This window comes from Pseudorca crassidens, chromosome X (assembly GCF_039906515.1).
Source record: "Pseudorca crassidens isolate mPseCra1 chromosome X, mPseCra1.hap1, whole genome shotgun sequence".
Classification (NCBI taxonomy): domain Eukaryota; kingdom Metazoa; phylum Chordata; class Mammalia; order Artiodactyla; family Delphinidae; genus Pseudorca; species Pseudorca crassidens.
In genome coordinates, this window is record NC_090317.1 from 64,056,814 (window position 1) to 64,075,528 (window position 18,715).

General features: G+C 38.0%; 1 protein-coding gene across 1 annotated transcript in view; it reads right to left on the bottom strand.

Moving 5' to 3' along the window:
- Positions 1-1,862: 1,862 nt before the first annotated feature.
- Positions 1,863-18,715, bottom strand: part of SH3BGRL (SH3 domain binding glutamate rich protein like) — a 91,412-nt gene continuing 74,559 nt past the window's right edge. Inside the window, exons 3-4 of the mRNA XM_067722370.1 lie at positions 16,973-17,053; positions 1,863-3,405 (exon numbers count right to left, since the gene is read on the bottom strand). Of these exons, the coding sequence (XP_067578471.1) occupies positions 3,373-3,405; positions 16,973-17,053 (114 nt within the window). The 3' untranslated portion in view covers positions 1,863-3,372. The remainder of the gene's footprint in view (positions 3,406-16,972; positions 17,054-18,715) is intronic.

Below are 18,715 nucleotides of genomic sequence, written 5' to 3' on the forward strand. Positions count from 1 at the left end.
CTTATGCTGAAAATAATCTTAATTTAAAAGGCTGCCTAGCAGAGTAAGATGCCTGCTCCTGCTCTCCAGATACTTCTTGCATGATCACCATTAGGTTCCATAATCTGGAAGCTTGAATGAGCCATTAGGAAATGAAGGCATTTCCCACACCAGCTAGAATAGTCACGTGATACAAGGAATTCCATTCAATCCTGGGGTTCCTGCCTGTCAGGAGGAAGTTAGGAATTTTTCTCCCTGCTTCCAAAAACCTCTTCCCTTATAGGCATTTCTGGAAAACCTTAGTAGAGCAAAAAGAATTTTGCAATCCTGCTTAACTCCCTAACATACCCCAAGAGTCATAGTAGATGGTGCTGTGTGAATATATATATATATATATATATATATATACACACATATACATATATATATACACACATATACATACACACACACACATCTGTATCTATATTGGTTTAATTTCATACATACAAGTAGATGGTTATATAGTGTTCCCTAAATACTACTACTACTACTACTAATGAAGCTGTTTCTAAAGCTTCTTGTTTCTTGGTTCTGGAAACCAAGAGAGCTTTAACAGTGGGGAACCATGCTACTACCCTGCTTAGTGTGCTGCTTGGTAATTGGAGGGAACAGAGCAGACCAGCACACCGATGGAGGTGGAGACTTTGGGGAGTAGGTATCTCAGAAAATGAGTATACACTCCCAACCTCAGAAAGTTGAATCAAGAGCAATCTAGGAAAGCAGGGGCTCTGTTGCTCATGGAATACCAGAGACCCAAACCCCACCTTCCCGCTGCTTTGCTTTCAGGCTTGTGTACTGGTTTCACTGGCTTAGTTATTGCAGCTTCCTACTATCTCTTGGAGTTTAGTGTGTCTTTAGGACAGTGCAACATCTTTAGTCCTTCTTAAAAGAGGCCTCAGGGTCTTCCCTGGTGGCGCAGTGGATAAGAATCTACCTGCCAATGCAGGGGACACAGGTTTGATCCCTGGTCCGGGAAGATCCCACATGCTGCAGAGCAACTAAGCCCACGTGCCACAACTACTGAGCCTGTGCTCTAGAGCCCATGAGCCACAACTACTGAAGCCCACACACCTAGAGCCTGTGCTCTGCAACAAGAGAAGCCACTGCAATGAGAAGCCCATGCACCACAACAAAGAGTAGCCCCCGCTCACAACTAGAGAAAGCCCATGTGCAGCAATGAAGACCCAACACAGACAAAAAATGAATAAATAAAATAAAAATTTTAAAAAGTGTGGGGGGGGGCTCAGCATAGCCTTGAAGGCAGCTCTCTAATATTCAGAATTTCACTTGCTTTTCTTGTATCTACAGGACATATAGTATTCAGCTGACAAAAAGAAAGATTTCAATTTGGCAAGACTCAATAAAACATTTTACTTTAAATATACATATATGCTAATTGTAAGGTATAGTCTAGTAGATATACACATCTCAAAAATGTCATCTGTTTTTAAAGAATGTCTATTTTTGACAGTGTTAACTTATTTGATATTAAAGTAAAAATGCCCACATAAAATATTGCAAGTATCATCATCTGCATTTGATATAGCTCAGGAGAAAATATTGAAAAATGTTTTAGCATTTTCCAGAATTTATTACAAGATACCTTGTTTACTTTAGAGTTCTCCATAGCATATTTTTGTACACAAAAAAATGGATTAGTTGTTTGATTCTAGTGTGTATTGCAAAATTCAGAGTCCTAAATAGGAAATTTAGAAAGTTTATTCAAATTGTTTTCTTTCTATTATTTTCTCTTTTCTCCTTCCCCACCATCTAAAAAATATATTACCCTTCTAAAATTATTATTACACTATTTAGAAACTCCATGAACACGAACACAAAAATTATGTTTCTGACAGTACTGAGTTTATTTTAAAGCATTGCATCATGTTTGAATCTCAGTAAACAAAGCCATGTCTTCATTGTATATTGATTTTGGCAAAGAGCACAGACTTGCATACATCAAATGATATGATAAAGTAATTTAAAGTAAAAGGTGTTTGCTTTTAGTAATGTGAAACTAAAGTACAATATTAATGTGGAACTAAAGTACAATATATGTGTCTTCTGGGTGATTTAGGCCATAATGTTTCTTATCTTCTTAGAAGTTTTCAAAATTAACATTTTTTAAATTGATCCTTTTATCTGATACTTACGCTATTCACTGGAATAGAGGCATAGAAAAGATTTTCTCTGCTTAGATTAATGTACTCATACAATATATGCCTAAGCTGAAACCAAAAGGTCAAATATCTGAGAGATAGTGGCATTCATGATCACAAGTGGTTTTAAAAGGGGAAAAATGAGTTCCAACCTATTTTAAAATATTTAATTAAAAGTCTGAGCTCTGGGGCTTCCCTGGTGGCGCAGTGATTGAGAGTCCGCCTGCCGATGCAGGGAACATGGGTTCGTGCCCCGGTCCGGGAAGATCCCACATGCCGCAGAGTGGCTAGGCCCATGAGCCATGGCCACTGAGCCTGCGCGTCTGGAGCCTGTGCTCCGCAACAGGAGAGGCCACAACAGTGAGAGGCCCATGTACCACAAAAAAAAAAAAAAAAAAAAAAAAAAAGTCTGAACTCTTTGCAAAAGGATGCCGTTTTTAACTTATTTGCCATCATACTTCCATAGCATACATATGCATATTTCACTGGGGCAAGCAACTTAGTAACATGATTGCATCATAGCTGTGTAGTTAAGCAAGAAATTTGTCAACTGAATACATCTTTATTTTGGTGGGAGGTCATCTGTTCCGATCACTGAAACATGCAATGAAAGGCTACATTTAGAAGCCTAGAAAACCTGTGGTTCAGTACATAGAAGTTTTAACTACAAAAGAATGTAAATGTTATAATTACCATCAGAAATTACAATGTCTGACATATCATAAACATTATCTGCAACTACTTTTTAATCACAATAATTTCACATCAAAAAGGTACATATTTTTGTTCACTAAAATTGAGGCAATTTGGGAACAAGAGAGATTCTTTCTTTCTCACTCATCTTTTAAAGTTACTTAATGTACAGTTACAGATATACTTAAGCTGCAATAATAATATCAAAAAAGGGAACAGGTGTTTGCTTTTTAAAATCACTGAAGTACATAAAATGCCCTAGCAGACAACAATACTATTCCATGACACCTCTTAAAATTTTAAGTTCATCTCCCATTCTCCTTATCATAATGTTCACATTTTAATTATGTATTCATTTTGATTATTTGCATGTGAAAACAACAACTATCTATTATTTCAACATTAAGCCTATTTCTTTTGAAGCCAAGATAATTTTGCTATTTTATAAAAAGCAGTGGAGACTCCTTTGTCAGGATGCTTAAGGCAGAATGTTTAAGGTTCATGCTTGCTGCTTTGCCTGAGCTTCTGCTTCCTGAAATGAAAAACAAACAACACAGATTTAAATATCACAAAGCAGGCATCCGTGTGTATTTTGGTTAGACTATATTACCTCAAATTGCTAAGAATATTCAAAATCAGAAAAATAGCCGCCAGAAAAGACTGCTTAAAAATTCTTAATAGAAAAATTAAAAAATAGAAACTTCTGCCTAGAAACAGATGTCATAGAGGACTGTCTATAATTCCATAAAAGCAAGTGATTTACAATTATAGTTGACATTTTATTTAAAAGTAGCTAAGTTCCATTTTGAATGATTTTTCACAAAAATTAAGTGTTCAAAAACATTGTCACCTATAGTTACAGTCACGTGAGTTTTGTTTAAGGATTAAGCTACTTAGAAAATGTGTTATTTGCCAAAGTATTGTTGCTTTTAAATTTCATGGCAGTAGGCTCGAAGAGGTAAGGTTGTCTTTCTATTCCTGTGGATGGTGAGTACTTCTAGCATAGGAACTCTGACCTATAGGTGTGCTCTCGCACTTAACATAGTACTTGACACAAAATACACGTCAAGGAAAGTTTCTGGAAATAAGGATGGGTGGCAAGAGTGACGCTGGTGAAAGAAACCTCAGACTTGAGCTGTAGAAATCATGTATGCTAGACAATGTCACTCTAAACATCTGTCACTAATTGAGTACTTGACAGTCTCAGGAGGAGTGACAGCAGCTGCATATTCCAAAATAAGCCTCTAATGCTAACCCCAGAAGAAGGGGAAAAAACAAACAAACAAAAAGATGCTATATTTTTACCAAAAAAAAAAAGAGAGAGAGGTAGAAATGATAGAAAGAAGGAAACCAGAGGACAGTGTAATTCATTCTTAATACATCCTTAACAAAACATATGTAATACACTACTGACTCACCTTCCAAAACTCTTAGTCAAAAACCAAAAACAAACTTCCCTAAGCTCTTTTGAAATTTCTAACATGGTGTTTGGCTGTCTAAATGAATATATCTTAGACCCACATTATGTATTTTGTTTCATTTTATAGAACAAGCTTCCAAAAACTTCCTCACACAACACAGTGAATTTTATACTAAAACCCCTCAGTGGGGCTTTCCTGGTGGCACAGTGGTTAAGAATCCGCCTGCTAATGCAGGGGACACGGGTCCGAGTCCTGGTCTAGGAACACCCCACATGCCGTGGAGCAACTAAGCCCATGCGCAACAACTACCGAGCCTGTGCTCTAGAGCCCGCAAGCCACAACTACTGAGCCCACGTGCCACAACTACTGAAGCCCGCATGCCTAGAGCCCATGCTCCGCAATCAGAGAAGCCACCACAGTGAGAATCCTGTGCACCAAAACGAAGACCCAACACAGCTAAAAATAAATAAATAAATAAATTAATATAAAAAATAAAAATAAATAAAACCCCTCAATAGCATAGCATATATAGGTGGGGAAGCAGTGGTATAAAAATGTGAACACATGATAATGTGAAGTCCTTCTTCTTATGAGCACGTAATGCCTCTGAGTAACTAGTATTTTGGAGACAGCCTAGTTCCCTAAAGTTACACTTATCAATCTTTGTTGTAATTTGTCATAAATTCCTTAGCTCTCACTTATCCTTTTTAATGGAAGAAATTACTAGCATAAAAATCCAAAACAAAAGGCAATTCAAACTTCTTTGTAATTTGTATTTAAGAATACATCATATTTAAATTATTTACTTTTCTAATTGTGTTTTATTCATCAAATATGTAAATTGTGCTACAAGCTTTATTATTATCTAAAAGTAAGTAGTCAGTATTTATAGTATCATGAGTTATTTAATCAACCAGAGAGCTCTAGAAACAGGCATATGATGTGTTCTCACCCTCTACTCCCACTATATACATCATTCTATAAATGCATTGGTTTTGAGTTAGATAATCCCGGGTTCAAATTCCATATCTGCTACTGAATTATTATGTAGCCTTGGACAAATTACTTAAATTATCTAATCATTAGTTTCCTCCTCTGTAAAATGGTATTGAGGACACCTAGCTCATAAGGACGAAGTAAAGATAAAATGAGATGAATGTGAACTGTGTAGCTCAATGCTTAGTCCATTGCAGGTATCCAGACTTCTTTCCTAACGTTTTCCTTTCCACTTTCTGCCTAGTCACTAAGACCAACACCACAGCTAAGTGTTATTAACATACAGTTTCTCTTGGAGATGCAATAAAATGGGATGGGCTTACTGGAAATAGGAATGCTTCAAATCTCACAGCAGAAGCAGATTTTCATGGCCCCTCCCTAAAGCTAGGTGGTTTAACCAAAGCCAATAAGAACACTTCTTTAACCAGCATGTTCTATACCCTCAACCTACTAGTGAACACGGCTTTTCCAGAGGAGTGGTATTCCTCTCAACATGAATATCACTGGATTTTTATTTTTTAGTAAAAATATATCAGTTAGAGAATGGAGAGGAAGATGGCGGAAGAGTAAGACGCGGAGATCACCTTCCTCCCCACAGATACACCAGAAATACATCTACACGTGGAACAACTCCTACAGAACACCTACTGAAGGCTGGCAGAAGACCTCAGACCTCCCAAAAGGCAAGAAACTCCCCACGTACCTGGGTAGGGCAAAAGAAAAAAAAAAAAAAAAACAGAGACAAAAGAATAGGGACGGCACCTGCACCAGTGGGAGGGAGCTGTGAAGGAGGAAAAGTTTCCACACACGAGGAAGCCCCTTCGCGGGCGGAGTCTGCGGGAGGCGGAGGGGGGAGCTTCGAAGCCGCGGAGGAGTGCACAGCAACGGGTGCGGAGGGCAAAGCGGGGAGATTCCCGCACAGAGAATCGGTGCCGACCGGCACTCACCAGCCCGAGAGGCTTGTCTGCTCACCCGCTGGGGCAGGCGGGGCGGCGAGCTGAGGCTCTGAGGCTCGGGTTTTGGTTTCGGACGGAGCGCTGGGAGAGGACTGGGGTTGGCGGCTTGAACATAGCCTGAAGGGGTTAGTGCACCACGGCTAGCCGGGAGGGAGTCCGGGGAAAAGTCTGCACCTGCCGAAGAGGCAAGAGACTTTTTCTTCCCTCTTTGTTTCCTGGGGCGTGAGGAGAGGGGTTTAAGAACGCTGCTTAAAGGAACTCCAGAGACGGGCGCGAGCCGCGGCTAAAAGCACGAACCCCAGAGACGGGCGCGAGCCGTGGCTAAAAGCGCGGATCCCAGAGACGGGCGGTAGACGCTAAGGCTGCTGCTGCCGCCACCAAGGGGCCTGTGTGCGAGCACAGGTCACTCTCCACACCCCTCTTCCGCGGAGCCTGTGCAGCCCGCCACTGCCAGGTTCCCGGGATCCAGGGACAACTTCCCCGGGAGAACGCACGGCGGGCCTCAGGCTGGTGCAAAGTCACGTCGGCCTTTGCCGCCGCAGGCCCGCCCCGCACTCTGTGCCCCTCCCTCCCCGCAGGCCTGAGTGCGCCAGAGCCCCCGAATCAGCGGCTCCTTTAACCCCGTCCTATCTGAGCAAAAAACAGACGCCCTCCAGCGACCTACACGCAGAGGCAGGGCCAAATCCAAAGCTGAGCCCCTGTGAGCTGTGAGAACAAAGAAGAGAAAGGGAAATCTCTTCCAGCAGCCTCAGAAGCAGCGGATTAAAGCTCCACAATCAACTTGATATACCCTGCATCTGTGGAATACCTGAATAGACAACCAATCATCCCAAATTAAGGAAGTGGACTTTAGGAGCAAGATCTATGATATTTTTTTCCCCTTTCCTCTTTTTGTGAATGTATATGTGTATGTTTCTGTGTGAGATCTTCTCTGTATAGTCTTGCTTCCACCATTTGTCCTAGGGTTCTATCCGTCCATGGTTTTTTTTAAATTTTTTTTCTTAATAATTAATTTTAATTTTAATAACGTTATTATATTTTACCTTCGTTCTTTCTTTCTTTCTTTCTTTCCTTCCTTCCTTCCCTCCTTTAGACAACGAATCATCCCAAATTGAGGAGGTGGTCTCTGACAGCAAGATTTATGATTTTTCCCCTTTTACCTCTTTTAGTGAGGGTGTATGTGTATGCTTCTGTGTAAGATTTTGTCTGTATAGCTTTGCTTCCAACATTTGTCCTAAGGTTCTATCCGTCCCTATTTTTTTTTTTTCTAAATAAGAATTTTTTAATTCAATAACTTTATTATACTTTATTTTATTTTTACTGTATCTTCTTTCTTTCTGTCTTTTTTCCTTCTTTCCCTCCTTCCTTCCTTCCTCCCTCCCTCTGTCCCTCCCTTCTTTCCTTCTTTCCTTCTTTCTTTCTTTCTTTCTTCCTTCCTTCCTTCCTTCCTTCCTTCCTTCCTTCCCTCCTTTCCTTCTTTCTTTCCTCATACTTATAATAATTCTCTCTACTTTTTCTCCCTTTTATTCTGAGATGTGTGGATGAAAGGTTCTTGGTGCTCTGGCCAGGAGTCAGGGTTCTGCCTCTGAGGTAGGAGAGCCAACTTCAGGACACTGGTCAACAAGAGACCTCCCAGCTCCACATAATATCAAACGGCAAAAATCTCCCAGAGACTTCCATCTTAACACCAGCACTCAGCTTCACTCAACGACCAGCAAGCCACAGTGCTGGAAAACCTATGCCAAACAACTAGCAAAACAGGAACACAACCCCACCCATTAGCAGAGAGGCTGCCTAAAATCATAATAAGGCCACAGACACCCCAAAACACACCACCAGACGTGAACCTGCCCACTAGAGAGACAAGATCCAGCCTCATCCACCACAACACAGGCACTAGTCCCCTCCACCAGGAAGCCTACACAACCCACTGAACCAACCTTAGCCATTGGAGACAGACATCAAAAACAGCGGGAACTACGAACCTGCAGTCTGCAAAAAGGAGACCCCAAACACAGTAAGATAAGCAAAATGAGAAGACAGAAAAACACACAGCAGATAAAGGAGCAAGATAAAAATGCACCAGACCTAACAAATGAAGAGGAAATAGGCAGTCTACCTGAAAAAGAATTCAGAATAATGATAGTAAGGATGATCCGAAATCTTGGAAATAGAATGGACAAAATGCAAGAAACAGTTAACAAGGACCTAGAAGAACTAAAGATGAAAAAAACCAATGATGAACAACACAATAAATGAAATTAGAAGTCCTCTAGATGGGATCAATAGCAGAATAACTGAGGCAGAAGAACGGATAAGTAACCTGGAAGATAAAATAGTGGAAATAACTACTGCAGAGCAAAAGAAAGAAAAAAGAATGAAAAGAACTGAGGACAGTCTCAGAGACCTCTGGGACAACATTAAACACACCAACATTCGAATTATAGGGATTCCAGAAGAAGATCAGAAAAAGAAAGGGACTGAGAAAATATTTGAAGAGATTATAGTTGAAAACTTCCCTAATATGGGAAAGGAAATAGTTAATCAAGTCCAGGAAGCACAGAGAGTCCCATACAGGATAAATACAAGGAGAAATACACCAAGACACATATTAATCAAACTGTCAAAAATTAAATACAAAGAAAGCATATTAAAAGCAGCAAGGGAAAAACAACAAATTACACATAAGGGAATCCCCATAATGTTAACAGCTGATCTCTCAGCAGAAACCCTACAAGCCAGAAGGGAGTGGCAAGACATACTGAGAGTGATGAAGGAGAAAAACCTGCAGCCAAGACTACTCTACCCAGCAAGGATCTCATTCAGATTTAATGGAGAAATTAAAACCTTTACAGACAAGCAAAAGCTGAGAGAGTTCAGCACCACCAAACCAGCTTTACAACAGATGCTAAAGGAACTTCTCTAGACAAGAAACACAAGAGAAGGAAAAAACCTACAATAACGAACCCAAAACAATTTAAAAAATGGGAATAGGAACATACATATAGATAATTACTTTAAATGTAAATGGACTAAATGTCCCACCAAAAGACACAGATTGGCTAAATGGATACAAAAACAAGACCCTTATATATGCTGTCTACAAGAGACCCACTTCAGACCTAGAGACACATACAGACTGAAAGTAAGGTGATGGAAAAAGATATTCCATGCAAATGGAAGCCAAAAGAAAGCTGGAGTAGCAATTCTCATATCAGACAAAATAGACTTTAAAATAAGGACTATTAAAAGAGACAAAGAAGGACACTACATAATGATCAAGGGATCGATCCAAGAAGAAGATATAACAATTGTAAATAATTATGCACCCAACATAGGAGCACCTCAATACATAAGGCAAATACTAACAGCCATAAAAGGGGAAATCAACAGTAACACATTCATAGTAGGGGACTTAAACACCCCACTTTCACCCATGGACAGATCATCCAAAATAAAAATAAATAAGGAAACACAAGCTTTAAATGATACATTAAACAAGATGGACTTAATTGATATTTATAGGACACTCCATCCAAAAACAACAGAATACACATTTTTCTCAAGTGCTCATGGACCATTCTCCAGGATGGATCATATCTTGGGTCACAAATCAAGCCTTGGTAAATTTAAGAAAATTGAAATTGTATCAAGTATCTTTTCTGACCACAACGCCATGAGACTAGATATCAATTACAGGAAAAGATCTGTAAAAAATACAAACACATGGAGGCTAAACAATACACTACTTAATAATGAAGTGATCACTGAAGAAATCAAAGAGGAAATAAAAAAATACCTAGAAACAAATGACAATGGAGACACAACGACCCAAAACCTATGGGATGCAGCAAAAGCAGTTCTAAGAGGGAAGTTTATAGCAACACAAACCCACCTTAAGAAACAGGAAACATCTCGAATAAACAACCTAACCTTGCACCTCAAGCAATTAGAGAAAGAAGAACAAAAAATTCCCAAAGCTAGCAGAAGGAAAGAAATCATAAAAATCAGATCAGAAATAAATGAAAAAGAAATGAAGGAAACAATAGCAAAGATCAATAAAACTAAAAGCTGGTTCTTTGTGAAGATAATCAAAATAGAAAAACCACTAGCCAGACTCATCAAGAAAAAAAGGGAGAAGACTCAAATCAATAGAATTAGAAATGAAAAAGGAGAGGTAACAACTGACACTGCAGAAATAAAAAAGATCATGAGAGATTACTACAAGCAACTCTATGCCAATAAAATGGACAATCTGGAAGAAATGGACAAATTCTTTGAAATGCACAACCTGCCAAGACTGAATCAGGAAGAAATAGAAAATATGAACAGACCAATCACAAGCACTGAAATTGAAACTGTGATTAAAAATCTTCCAACAAACAAAAGCCCAGGACCAGATGGCTTCACAGGCGAATTCTATCAAACATTTAGAGAAGAGCTAACACCTATCCTTCTCAAACTCTTCCAAAATATAGCAGAGGGAGGAACACTCCCAAATTCCTTCTACGAGGCTACCAACACCTTGATACCAAAACCAGACAAGGACGTCACAAAGAAAGAAAACTACAGGCCAATATCACTGATGAACATAGATGCAAAAATCCTCAACAAAATAGTAGCAAACAGAATCCAACAGCACATTAAAAGGATAATACACCATGATCAAGTGGGGTTTATTCCAGGATTGCAAGGATTCTTCAATATACTCAAATCTATCAATGTGATAAACCATATTAACAAATTGAAGGAGAAAAACCATATGATCATCTCAATATTTGCAGATAAAGCTTTTGATAAAATTCAACACCCATTTATGATAAAAACCCTGCAGAAAGTAGGCATAGAGGGAACTTTCCTCAACATAATAAAGGCCATATATGACAAGCCCACAGCAAATATCATCCTCAATGGTGAAAAACTGAAAGCATTTCCACTAAGATCAGGAAAAATACAAGATTGCCCACTCTCACCACTCTTATTCAACATAGTTTTGGAAGTTTTAGCCACAGCAATCAGAGAAGAAAAGGAAATAAAAGGAATCCAAATCAGAAAAGAAGAAGTAAAGCTGTCACTGTTTGCAGATGACATGATCCTATACATAGAGAATCCTAAAGATGTTACCAGAAAACTACTAGAGCTAATCAATGAATTTGGTAAAGTGGCAGGATACAAAATTAATGCACAGAAATCTCTGGCATTCCTATATACTAATGATGAAAAATCTGAAAGTGAAATCAAGAAAACACTCCCATTTACCATTGCAACAAAAAGAATAAAATACCTAGGAATAAACCTACCTAAGGAGACAAAAGACCTGTATGCAGAAAATTATAAGACACTGATGAAAGAAATTAAAGATGATACAAATAGATGGAGAGATATACCATGTTCTTGGATTGGAAGAATCAACATTGTGAAAATGACTCTACTACCCAAAGCAATCTATAGATTCAATGCAATCCCTATCAAACTACCACTGGCATTTTTCACAGAACTAGAACAAATAATTTCGCAATTTGTATGGAAACACAAAAGACCCCAAATAGCCAAAGCAATCTTGAGAACGAAAAAAGGAGCTGGGGAATCAGGCTCCCTGACTTCAGACTATACTACAAAGCTACAGTAATCAAGACAGTATGGTACTGGTACAAAAACAGAAAGATAGATCAATGGAACAGGATAGAAAACCCAAAGATAAACCCACGCACATATGGACACCTTATCTTTGATAAAGGTGGCAGGAATGTACAGTGGAGAAAGGACAGCCTCTTCAGTAACTGGTGCTGGGAAAACTGGACAGGTACATGTAAAAGTATGAGATTAGATCACTCCCTAACACCATACACAAAAATAAGCTCAAAATGGATTAAAGACCTAAATGTAAGGCCAGAAACTATCAAACTCTTAGAGGAAAACATAGACAGAACACTCTATGACATAAATCACAGCAAGATCCTTTCTGACCCACCTCCTAGAGTAATGGAAATAAAAACAAAAATAAACAAATGGGACCTAATGAAAATTCAAAGCTTCTGCACAGCAAAGGAAACCACAAACAAGACCAAAAGACAACCCTCAGAATGGGAGAAAATATTTGCAAATGAAGCAACCGACAAAGGATTAATCTCCAAAATTTACAAGCAGCTCATGCAGCTCAATAACAAAAAATCAAACAACCCAATCCAAAAATGGGCAGAAGACCTAAATAGACATTTCTCCAAAGAAGAGATACAGACTGCCAACAAACACATGAAAGAATGCTCAACATCCTTAATCATTAGAGAAATGCAAATCAAAACTACAATAAGATATCATCTCACATCAGTCAGAATGGCCAACATCAAAAAATCTAGAAACAATAAATGCTGGAGAGGGTGTGGAGAAAAGGGAACACTCTTGCACTGCTGGTGGGAATGTGAATTGGTACAGCCACTATGGAGAACAGTATGGAGGTTCCTTAGAAAACTACAAATAGAACTACCATATGACCCAGCAATCCCACTACTGGGCATATACCCTGAGAAAACCAAAATTCAGAAAGAGTCATGTACCAAAATGTTCATTGCAGCTCTATTTACAATAGCCCGGAGATGGAAACAACCTAAGTGCCCATCATCGGATGAATGGATAAAGAAGATGTGGCACATATATACAATGGAATATTACTCAGCCATAAAAAGAAACGAAATTGAGCTATTTGTAATGAGGTGGATAGACCTAGAGTCTGTCATACAGAGTGAAGTAAGTCAGAAAGAAAAAGACAAATACCGTATGCTAACACATATATATGGAATTTAAGAAAAAAAATGTCATGAAGAACCTAGGGGTAAGTCAGGAATAAAGACGCAGACCTACTAGAGAATGGACTTGAGGTTATGGGGAGGGGGAAGGGTGAGCTGTGACAGGGCGAGAGAGAGTCATGGACATATACACACTAACAGACGTAGTAAGGTAGACAGCTAGTGGGAAGCAGCCGCATGGCACTGGGATATTGGCTCGGTGCTTTGTGACAGCCTGGAGGGGTGGTATAGGGAGGGTGGGAGGGAGGGAGACGCAAGAGGGAAGACATATGGGAACATATGTATATGTATAACTGATTCACTTTGTTATAAAGCAGAAACTAACACACCATTGTAAAGCAATTATACCCCAATAAAGATGTTAAAAAAAATATATATATATATCAGTTATTTTATTCCATATCAAAACTATCAACTATACTGCAATATAAGAAATGCTAGTGCTATGAAATTATCTTCTGTATTAATAGAAGAGTAAAGAGCAAATATTTATATACCATGTTTAACTGCATCTAATATACAAAAGAATAAAAAAAAATTATTTGTCTTACAGAGGATTCCTTGCCTTATAGAAATATTTGCCATTGGGTACTTTTAAATCAAGCTTTCCAGTGCACTGGCTTTCAATAATTTTTAAATGTAAAGAGAATGTATTCTAATTATTTGGAAAATAAATAAATGGAGGAAAAAGAAAAACATTCATATTATTAGCTATGGTTCCTTTCAGTCTCTTTTTGTCCTGTACATAGATTTTAAATATAATTATCAATAGAATGCTAATTACACAGTAAAAACAGTTCTGTAGCTCATTATAATGTATCTTTTCACAAACTCTCATTTTTTAATGAGAGCATGAGTTCACTCAGTGGATAAATCATTTCTGTTGACCCTATTTTTAGACATTTAACTTGTTTTCAAATTTTTTAAGATTAAAAATAACATTTTGATTTATTTTTTTATCCATAAAGACTTTTCCATGTATGAATTATTTCATTAGGCCTTACTACCCAGTACAATTACTGGATGAAGAAGTATAAACATTTTTGAGGTCCTTGATATATATTTGCTATTTTGGTTTTCAAACAGTAGTACCAATTTATATCATCACCAGTAATATATGAGAGAATATGTTTTAATGCACACTTCTCAGCACTGAGCATTATCACTTTGTTTTATCTTTGTTAACTTCACAGATGAATATTGTATCTCATTTTATCACATTTCTTTTTATTATGAATGCACTTTTCCAATGCGGGTTAATTAGTTGTATTTCTTATTGCGTATACTTTCTTTTCAGCCAGTTCTTTCTGGAAGACTTATTGTCCTATTAAATTAAAGGGGAAAACTCTGAAAGCTGAGCTGAAGGATAGAAAAATCATCCTTCTGATATCAAATTTATCACTTTTAATCTTGGGGAAAACCTATTAAATACTAACATTCAAAATCTCCCTATTACCAATCCACCCTTCAACTCCACTGTCAATTCCAGACCTCTTTTCTTTATCCCGATCTATCAGCTCCCTCTAGTTCAATCCTTGATAACATCTGCTGTCCTTTTACTCTATTCCTACTTCTAGGGTTAAACAAGGATGAAAAAAAAAAAAAACACTGTAAACAAGCTGACTGGTTCCACTGTGGGCTCATCAACTCTAACTTCAACAGGGAATTTTATCTTGCTCAGCCATCCTTCCATTCATGATCTTCGCCTACTCTTTAGCTTATTTTCAGCAAATGCATCTTTTCAATTCTCAAATTTCCCATCACTCCTAGCAGATGATCATTCTTCTTACCTCATACTAAAGATAAGACATTTTCAAATGTGAACTTCCCTAACCTCCCCACACATTAAAATTTCTATTTTTATCCTTCTCTCTTCATTCCATCCAGTCTCAGAAGAAAACTGCATGCCCTCTCTTTTCCAAGACTAACTCCTCCCTTGGATCACTCACTTTTCTGTTTCCTCCATGACTTTTGCTTCATTTCCCTATCACCCAGGTTAGAAGCCTCAGAGATAGCTTCAATCCTTCCCAGTTCTTTCCATACATAAACATCTCATAAATTGCCAAATCCTATCACAAGTGATTTTTCTGTGTCTCCTAAATCCATCTTTTCCTTTCTGTAACTGCAGTCCCACTTTAGGCCTTCTCCATTGCTTTTCTGGACTCTTAAGGAACACTCTAATGGGTCAGCCCATCTCTAATATCTCATTTCTCCAATGTTTCACAATCCACACATCTGCCAAATTTATTTTCTTGAGACATAGATCAAATCACATCTTAAAATACAAAGATAATCACATCATTGTCTTCTCTCATTCCCTACCATGGCTTTTAGATGCCTAGAGAATAAAGCCGAAAGTATCTAGCACAGTATTCATAATCTGGCCCCACCCTACCTAGCCAATATTACCTCCTAATGCATCTCCCTTATTTAATATGTTCTATAGTAGATTCATGTTGCATTATACTCTGCTCCCTGAACATACCATTGGGTGCAGGTACCTCCCAATGCAGTGGTTCCTATTGCAGCCACTGTGAAAGATGCCTAGTGTTACTTCAGTGTTTTAGAATCCGTAACAGCTCAAATGCCAATTCCTCTGTGGAACCTTCCCCAAACTCCTTAGTAGTAATTTATGATTATTTCCTTTGGATGCTTACTGTACTTTATTCATACCAACCATACAAAATTTACCATACTATATCATAATTATTTGTAGACATATTTGTTGTATAATTATTCATATACATGTTCCTCACTAGGTTATAAACACTTTGAAGGTAGAGATTATGTTGTATTCTCCGTATTTGCCCTATCATCAGTATCAAGTCAATGTTTGACACTCAGTAAATATTTATTGAATGAATAAATGAATGAATGGCTCATACTTTTCACTGAAGGAAAGAGAGTCATCAGTCACAGAAAACAGACTATCTTTTCTTTTATACTTCCTCCAATATGCACTGAAATCAATGACTTAACTTGGGTTTTACTAACTTGTTTAAATAAAAATGCCTTACCTAAGATTTCCTACAACTTAAATTATACAAAGCCTAAAATAAGACATTTTATCCATGGGAAAAGAAAGTTTGGCAAGAAAACAGAATTTCATAGTGACTCAGACAACAATGCCTCTAAACAGTCTCTAGTGAAAATACAGACAATAACACAGACTCTCAAAACTGGAGAAGGAGCTGGAGTTAGAAGAATCTGTTTAACAAAAATTAGCTTCTGAGAACAAAATGTAAAATGATAGAGCAGGGGACATACACTTTGATTAAACCAGCCTTTGTGGAGAAGAAATATGGTAAAAGGCAAACGTATATTTAAAGTCCATAGCTCTGAGACATTTTTTTAAACAGGCAACTTAATTTTTTATATTTTTCTTTGTATGATCTTCCCTGGGAACACCACCACTTGAAAAATTAATTTGTTGTTGGCAGGGGAAAAGCTCCAAATTCAGCCAGCAATTTAGTGATGAGTTTTGATACTCAAATGCTCTTAGTTAATTTGAATAGGTGACTCTAGCATTTGATGTCACACAAGGACAATAGATACTGACAAGATTACTTTGAACTAAGATGCTTTCTGTCCACGTAATACCATACATGGCAACTGGAATAATGGTGTCTTTAAAATTGTTAACCACTTATTTGTGAATGGGTCAATGAGAAATTTGCTGCCTTGGGCAGCTTGATAGGGAAGTCACTTGGCCTACCTTCTATCCACATACTTTATGTATTTAATTATGCACATCTGTCTTCCCTACTAGGGATTAAGTGTATGCGGAGCAGGGACATTTCCTTTTAGCTATGTTGCACTGCCTCTGGCTTAATCTGAGTACTTAATAAAGTGCAAATCTTACTGATTAAAAAAACCCAGCAGCAATAAAATGGCTTATAAAGAAGGGGAAAAATGAATCATACCTTTGAACCAGGTGGGGCTGTCAAGCCTAAAAAGGCATACACTGCATTATTTTCTCTGGCTTCAAAGAAGGCATCATAGTCCTTGATAAAAGAAGGCAACAAGAATTAGCAATATACAACCAACAAAGGAAAGAAAAGGGGAAATTAATTCAAAATTATCTGACTGGTCAATATCTTTGAAGGCAAACAGGCTAGCTAACTTCAATAATGCTAGAATTCTGGAAGGAGTAGTAAAGAGTCAAGGCTCATTGGATCTCAACTAATGTGGGTTAGAAGATATGCTGATCTGTGAGACAGAAATAGCAAAAGGACTTATTTCATACTGCATAGAACTTAAATCTGCCTCAGGGCAAGCAGCTTTCTCCATAGCCCAAAGCAGCCAACTATTTGCCAGTAAGATGTTGCTTACTTTTGGGAGGAGGCTATTGTTCCAGTTTGCCATTATTTCTCTTGCATTATTCATTAAGGTAGAGATGCCCTCAGAACCTACAGCAGACCAGATTTTAGCTATCCCATGGCCATAAGAATAGTAAATCTGTGCTGTGTTCAGAGGAAGGGTATGAGATTTTCATGAAATATGACTGGAAGAGCAAACAATCCGGGGATCCAATAAAAGCTTCACGTGACTAAATTCAGTTGGGCTTCCCATTGTCATCCTCTAAACCACCATGCATGCTCCAAAAGTAACAACCGAACTGCCTACATTTGACTATGACATATAATAAATAGCAAATATACTTAGAAAACACAGCCATTGTCTATACCTGGCCTTAGTTTGTTTGACTTAAAACACACAGAGAGGGACTTCCCTGGTGGTCCAGTGGTTAAGACTCTGCCCTTCCAATACAGGGGGCACAGTTTCTATCCCTGGTCGGGGATCCCAAATGCCTCATGGCATGGCCAAAAAAATTTTAAAAATTAAAAATTAAAAAAATAATAAAGTGTTTCAAAATTTCTCTAAAAAAACGCAAAAACACAGAGATCAACTTGGCATTTTGGCTGAGTTATTAGAGGTAAAATGAACTCATAATTTGCTGGCTTCTGTAGAGATTGCCTCACCAACAGATCACCAATTACAAGGTTCTTTTCTAGCATATATAGTTCCTGGTACTTGGAGGATCTGGAGGTATAAAGTTTACAGCCTCTCAAGCCATTGATGACCCTAAATCTGACCCCTAACTCAAGAAACATCAGAATTTCTCTCATTTAGGGACTCTTTTAACACAGTCAGTATTGTTTAGAGCCACAGAGATCTCCTCAAGGATTGTCTCAAAGCATCTTTTTGTGTACCCTAGATGTTGACAAAGGATTAAATCATAAACAACAGGCATCTATGACCAGCCTCCTATATTCTTTAAACTCACTATTCAAAAGTGAAACTAACTGGATCTTGATACAAAATCCATACTGAGACACATGACCTATAAGTTACTCAAGGTAAACAAGCAATATACATCATATCTATACTCAGCCACTTGGAAGTAACCTCAAAATGCTAGTTAAAAGAACGTAACAGTTATACAAGAGACATTTCTTACTATAATCAAATCAATAAAAACAGTCTGTGTCAATCTTTAAACTCATGTGAAAGAAAGTAGATCTTCAAATACATTGAAATCTGATCATAAAATACTATGTAGGGTAATCTAGTTATCTCTGCTTCAGGTGTTTGGGGAATCACAGTACATTATTTGTTGGCCCTGAACTTAGCACACAGAAACAGATTTGTAGCTCTGAGAGAAA